Source organism: Chanos chanos, chromosome 6 (assembly GCF_902362185.1).
Source record: "Chanos chanos chromosome 6, fChaCha1.1, whole genome shotgun sequence".
In the NCBI taxonomy this organism is placed as follows: Eukaryota; Metazoa; Chordata; class Actinopteri; order Gonorynchiformes; family Chanidae; genus Chanos; species Chanos chanos.
This window is the reverse complement of record NC_044500.1, coordinates 49,264,558-49,270,582: the sequence shown is the minus strand read 5'-3', so window position 1 is coordinate 49,270,582 and position 6,025 is coordinate 49,264,558. Positions and strand designations below refer to the sequence as shown.

The following is a 6,025-nucleotide window of genomic DNA, read 5'->3' as shown; positions in this document are numbered from 1 at the left end:
TGATGGAGGATGAAAAACAAACTTTTATGGACATGTTTCGGAATTGTGTGTGTGGGAAAAATGGAGGTGAGATAAAATAGTGTTTCGGAAAAATCTTCATCCACTCATGACCATTCTGACCAGCTCTGTCGGAGAGAGAGAGAGAGAGAGAAGACAAGGGGTTAGTTTTCCCACAAAATTAGACAACCGGGGGGGGATAACTCCACCCACAGCATCTGCCAGCAATATCCCAGTCACCACACTGACAGGGACCAGTCCTTGACCAGTACCAGACCAGTAAAGCTCTGAGCTAGTACTCCTCCAGGACTGAGCAAACATATTACATGTGTGGTCAACCAGTGACAAACCAAGTGTCCAGTCTAATGCTGCGGTTTGAGTCTGATCTGCAAGACACGGAGGAGAAGACAAAGAGGTAACGAGAGAGAGAGAAAGATCCAGCCACACAGCTTGCGTTTGTCCAGGACTTGAGGAAAAAGCTGGAAAATGTTAGGGTTAGAACTCCTCCTTATAAGGACACAGAGCAGAGGGAGAGAGAGAAAGGGGGAGAGAGAGAGAGAGAGAGAGGGGGGGGGGGGGGGCAATGAGGAAAACAAGGAGGAACAGAACTAAAGGTTTAGCAGCTAAACCAACAGCCATCAAGAGAAACCAAACCGGTCAGAAACAAACTCATCCCACACACACACACACACACACACACACACACACACACACACACACACACACACTGAACATCTTTCAGTCTATACAGGGATAGATATAGGTACATAATGGGGGGGGTTATAAAATAAGCCCTCTTGCTGTCACCATCATTTCAGCAGCCAGTTAGCCGACGCTACTGTTAGCGCTAGCGCTGCACTATCCCTGCCTCTGCTCCGCCCACACAGAGAAGGGGGCGGGGCTACCTCCTACACTCATGCGCAGAGGCTACATGCTACAGCCATTGGGCAGGAGGGAGGGAGCTGCAGGAGAGACCAAATAAACGAATGAAAAGAGGCAGAGAGAGAGAGAGAGAGAGAGAGAGAGAGAGAGACTGGATCAGGAATCTGTCCGTACCCTCCTTCAGCCTGCCATGATGTGACGAACAAAAGCTGAGAGAGAAAAAACACAGTGAGTGACGTTACAGAATCACACACTCACGCGCACGCGCACGCGCACACACACACACACACACACACACACACACACACACACACACACACACAGTCACATTACTGTATTAGTGTGGATGTCCATCGAGATCCCTTGTACTGTGACTGATAGTGAACAACCTCAATCTAAGTCAGTTTAGACAGTTTCTGTTGTGGCGGTTACATGATAACCTAAGAAGAGGCTGAAAAGGCCCATGTTGCAGGTTTCATCAGACATCGCCCTGCTAGGAAGGCTCCTCACAATCACAGTCAAACCGTCAAATCAGGACAGATGACCTTTAACCTGTCTCTGCAGGGAAGACACATTTCTAACTGTAACATCTCTGAGGTTCCTTAAGGAAAACAAACAGACACACACACACATTTAGACTCACTCCACCACAAAGACTCTAAACTAATCACATTTTTCTGTTCTCTTTAACTTTTCCCACGACCCCTGGATGACCCCTTGCGTGCCGTACCTTCATAGTTGATGCAGCCGTTGGCATCTTCATGTCCGGCAAGAAGCGTCTCCACTTCCTCCTCCGTCATCTTCTCACCTACACGCAGACGCAGACAAACATATAGTGCACACTGAGAGAATTAAGTTCTACTAAAGCAGTTCAGAGCCCAAGTCTCTAATGATCAAGACTGTTTGCACAGAAAGACAATTTTTAACAAGTCACTGTCTGCAACGGCAACCAGAGAACTAAAGTGTGGCTTTGTGTATCTGTGGCCCTAGTGTGTGTGGTCTATGTCGCTCTTAAGAAGGTTTATAAGCCAGCACAGTAAACGTTTCGCCTGGTATGTGGTGAGTCTGTTTTTTAAAGAGAGTGTTTTCCTGACATCAGCTGTGTGTGAGTGTCTGTGTGTGTGTGTGTGCGTGGGTTGCGTCAGAGTTATGAGAACTGTGTTTGTGCCCGTGCGTGTGTGTGCGTGTGTGCATGTGTGTGTGCGCGTGTGCGCGTGCATGTGTATGCGTGCGTGTGTGTATGCGTGCATGTGTGTGTGTGTGTGTGCACGCGCGTGTGTGTGTGTGGTGCGGTGTGTGTGTGTATGCGCGTGCGTGTGTATGCGTGCATGCGTGTGTATGCGTGCATGTGTCTGTGTGTGTGTGTGTGTGTGTGGGGGGGGTGCGGTGTGTGTGTGTGTATGCGCGTGCGTGTGTATGCATGCATGCGTGTGTGTGCGTGCATGCGTGTGTGTGCGTGCATGCGTGTGTGTGCGTGCATGTGTCTGTGTGCGTGTGTGTGTGTGTGTATATGAGTGCGTGTGTGTGCGTGTGTGTATATGAGTGTGTGTGTGCGTGTGTGTATATGAGTGTGTGTGTGCGTGTGTGTGTGTGTGTGTATATGAGTGTGTGTGTGTGTGTGTGTATATGAGTGTGTGTGTGCGTGTGTATATATGAGTGTGTGTGTGTGCGTGTGTGTGTGTGTATATATGAGTGTGTGTGTGTGTATGAGTGTGTGTGTGTATGAGTGTGTGTGTGTGTGTGTGTGTGTTTACCCAGCGTAGTGAGGACATGGCGAAGTTCTGCTCCCATCACGGTGCCGTTTCCCTCTTTGTCAAAAACCCGCAGTCCCTCCACAAAGTCCTCAAACGAGCCCTGGTCTTTGTTCTTCGCTATGGCCTGGAGCATGGGCAGGAACTGCTCAAAGTCCAGCATCTTCATATTCATCTCTGAGGGCCATGAAAAACAACACACACACACCCATTAACCCATACACACACACAAAAACATTAATTTACTACATACTCACACACTAAAAACATTAACTTATTACAAACACACACACACAAAAAAAAAACACTTTACCCCACACACAAACATTAATTTACCTCTCTCTCTCATACACACACACACACACACACACACACACACACACAGAGTAATTGTTATACCCTACACACGTGCACAGCAGCAAACACCCTTTTAGCACCATGTCTCTGTGTAGAGGGATGTCTCAGACAGGTGACTGACCTCAGGAGAGCTGTTTATAGAGTTAGGACAAACACACTTCTCTAAATATTAAACACACTGCTTAACTATGTGTAGTCTGTCTCTCTGTTCTCTTTCACTGAAACACCTCCTTCAGTCTGTGTTTGACATATCAAGATCAGCTCCACACAGCTGAATGTCACCTGATCAGCCCTGTGTCAGCCCAGCGGTCAGCCCTGTGTCAGCCCAGCGCTCAGCCCTGTGTCAGCCCTGTGTCAGCCCTGTGTCAGCGCAGCGGTCAGCCCTGTGTCAGCCCAGCGGACAGCCCTGTGTCAGCCCAGCGGTCAGCCCTGTGTCAGCCCAGCGGTCAGCCCTGTGTCAGCCCAGCGGACAGCCCTGTGTCAGCCCAGCGGTCAGCCCTGTGTCAGCCCAGCGGTCAGCCCTGACCATCACTGAGTGGTGAGATTTGTGTCTAGGCTGTCAAGGCACGGACCAAGACACGCCCCTCTGCTGACCCTGGTCACACCCACTCACACAGCATTCACAGCTATAAGATTCATTGCCCCTTTACTACAGGTGTTGGTACTGTACTCAAGCAGGATACGTGATTTGCCATAGGATGACTGGAATAGTAAATTATTTAAAAAAAAAAATTAGACTGACAGACTCCCAGTTCTAATTAAACACCAAAGAAAACAGAAGTCAAACTGTTTTTAGACTGACCATCCTTATTCTTACATTCACACACACACACACACACACACAGACATCTGCCTGAGGCCTGCTGACTCTCACTGATCCACTCAACATTCCTGAGTTTCACACAGATAACCCTAAACTAATCAGTCACAGCATCACCACACACACACACACACACACACAAAGTGACCCACACAGAGTGACCCACATCATCAACACACACACACACACACACACACACAGCCACACACACGCGCATACAGTGACCCAAAACATCACCACACACACACACACACACACACACACACACACACACACAGAGTGACCCACATCATCACCACACACACACAGAGTGACCCACATCATCACCACACACACACACACACACACACACACACACACACACACACATACAGTGACCCACATCATCGCCACATAAACTCTCTCTCTCTCACACACACACATACACATACACACACACAGACGTATAAAGGAACAGACAGGGACACTGACCGTCAGACTTGGGGTTGCCCAGAACTTTGAGGACCTCAGCATTGACTGGGTTCTGTCCCAAAGCCCTCATGACATCCCCACACTGACTGTAACTGATCTTTCCATCACCTGTCCGGTCGAACAACAGGAATGCCTCCTTAAACTCTGACAGAGAAAAAGAGAGAGTCAGTCAGATGAACAGGGACACATGAAATACTTTAATCAGAGATAAAAGGACTGTGAGACGTGCTTGTTGAGGAAAAGACGATGGGGAGTCAGAGATTGTAGTCCTGTACAAAACTACCGTCACTCCAAGTTGCTTCATTAAAACATATGACCATTAAGAGTCAGTGATTTCGTGTCCAGTCACTCCCTACGCAACCGCATCGCAGGCCTTCGGCTACCAGACAAAAACGAATAAAACTTAAAAGTTTATGTGAACGTAAATATCTGTTTGTTATGTACTCGTGAGAAACTTCAGTTTTGTCTGAACGAGCCTGTTAAGAGGCCTTATCGGGAATTGCAATAGCTTCCCCCAGGCATTGTTGTCGTCTTGCAGATTTGCTCTCTGGTATGCGACGCTTCCCCAGGCCGGCATGACTCAAACTACACACAGCGGTGCATTTACCCATATAAGGCATGCAGAGAGCGCGAGAGCGAGAGAGCCCGAGAGAGAGAACTCCCTGGTCTGTCAACGGAGTTTTTTCCTCTTAAACAATCAAGAGCAGAGGAAATCATTACACAACCGTTAGGCACATCTCAGACACCCCCTAAAAAGGAGACCGAGTGAACTGCTTTCGACTCAGTCGCACTGAAATCTGATGGATTATACTTTGTTGCTTCGACAGTTTTAAGAAGTAAAATAGCTCTCAAGACATAAGACATACCGCTAGGGTGTGTCTGTTTAATACTGCCACGCCTCCTAACACGATTAAAGGTTATCCTTAGGGTAATTATGAGATCCTTTGTGTTCTAAAGCCTAAACAGACAGATACAAAGCCTGCGAGTCAAAGTCCATTTCTGAAAACAAACTATCTTCTGCTCTATTCAGACACTCCGGCCACCGTAAGGCACCGATTTGCTTTTCTAGGATTTGAAACTCTGTTTGTGGGATTCGAGCCTGACTTCAAATATGCCCGAACACGATACTACACGCATTTAAAACTGGGGTTTATTTGCTGTCTAGCAACACTAACACACATCTGATGACGCCAAGTGTGGCTGATTTGGTCAGTTGCCTCAGAATTTCTCCAAACCAGTCTTAGGACAGATGCGCTACTCTCTCTGTCTTCGAGCGTTCTACGACACTGGAAATAACACTGTCTCCGGAGAAAACTGAAAACGTGCACTGCGCTGGGGTTGGCCTAATCGTCACTGGCTGGAAAGAGTTAATAACTGAGGCAGTCACTACTCTCAAAGGCCAGATCCTAGTTCGGACCAGAGCCGTTCTGGTTCGGACCTGTCAGATTAAACTATAGTGATATTCTAACCCTACATCAGTCTCTCGTACAAGACTCAACCATCAAGGCCGTCTCAACAAACTATACACGTCGGACAAGACCAGCGCTGCTGACCGGAGACAGGAATGAAGGGATGAGGATAACAGAGGACCACAGCGATGCCGCAGCCCATACGAGGGCATCGCGGCACACTGGTTAGGTTGCAGAGTCGTCAATGAATAACGTTACCGGCAGGAGAAAAATGAACAAACGCAATATTCACTTACCAATGATTTGGTCCTCTGTGAAGTCAGACTGTGTGGTTGGTA

The 6,025-nt window shown here is 48.0% G+C and overlaps 1 protein-coding gene across 2 annotated transcripts in view; it reads right to left on the bottom strand.

Moving 5' to 3' along the window:
- The window catches only part of myl6 (myosin, light chain 6, alkali, smooth muscle and non-muscle), a 6,405-nt gene continuing 380 nt past the window's right edge, over positions 1-6,025 (bottom strand). Inside the window, exons 2-7 of one of the 2 annotated variants that reach the window (XM_030776159.1) lie at positions 5,984-6,011; positions 4,279-4,422; positions 2,634-2,807; positions 1,610-1,687; positions 1,054-1,088; positions 1-125 (exon numbers count right to left, since the gene is read on the bottom strand). In XM_030776159.1, the coding sequence (XP_030632019.1) occupies positions 1,060-1,088; positions 1,610-1,687; positions 2,634-2,807; positions 4,279-4,422; positions 5,984-6,011 (453 nt within the window). In that variant the 3' untranslated portion in view covers positions 1-125; positions 1,054-1,059. The remainder of the gene's footprint in view (positions 126-1,053; positions 1,089-1,609; positions 1,688-2,633; positions 2,808-4,278; positions 4,423-5,983; positions 6,012-6,025) is intronic. The other variant, XM_030776160.1, reaches the window with a different exon arrangement.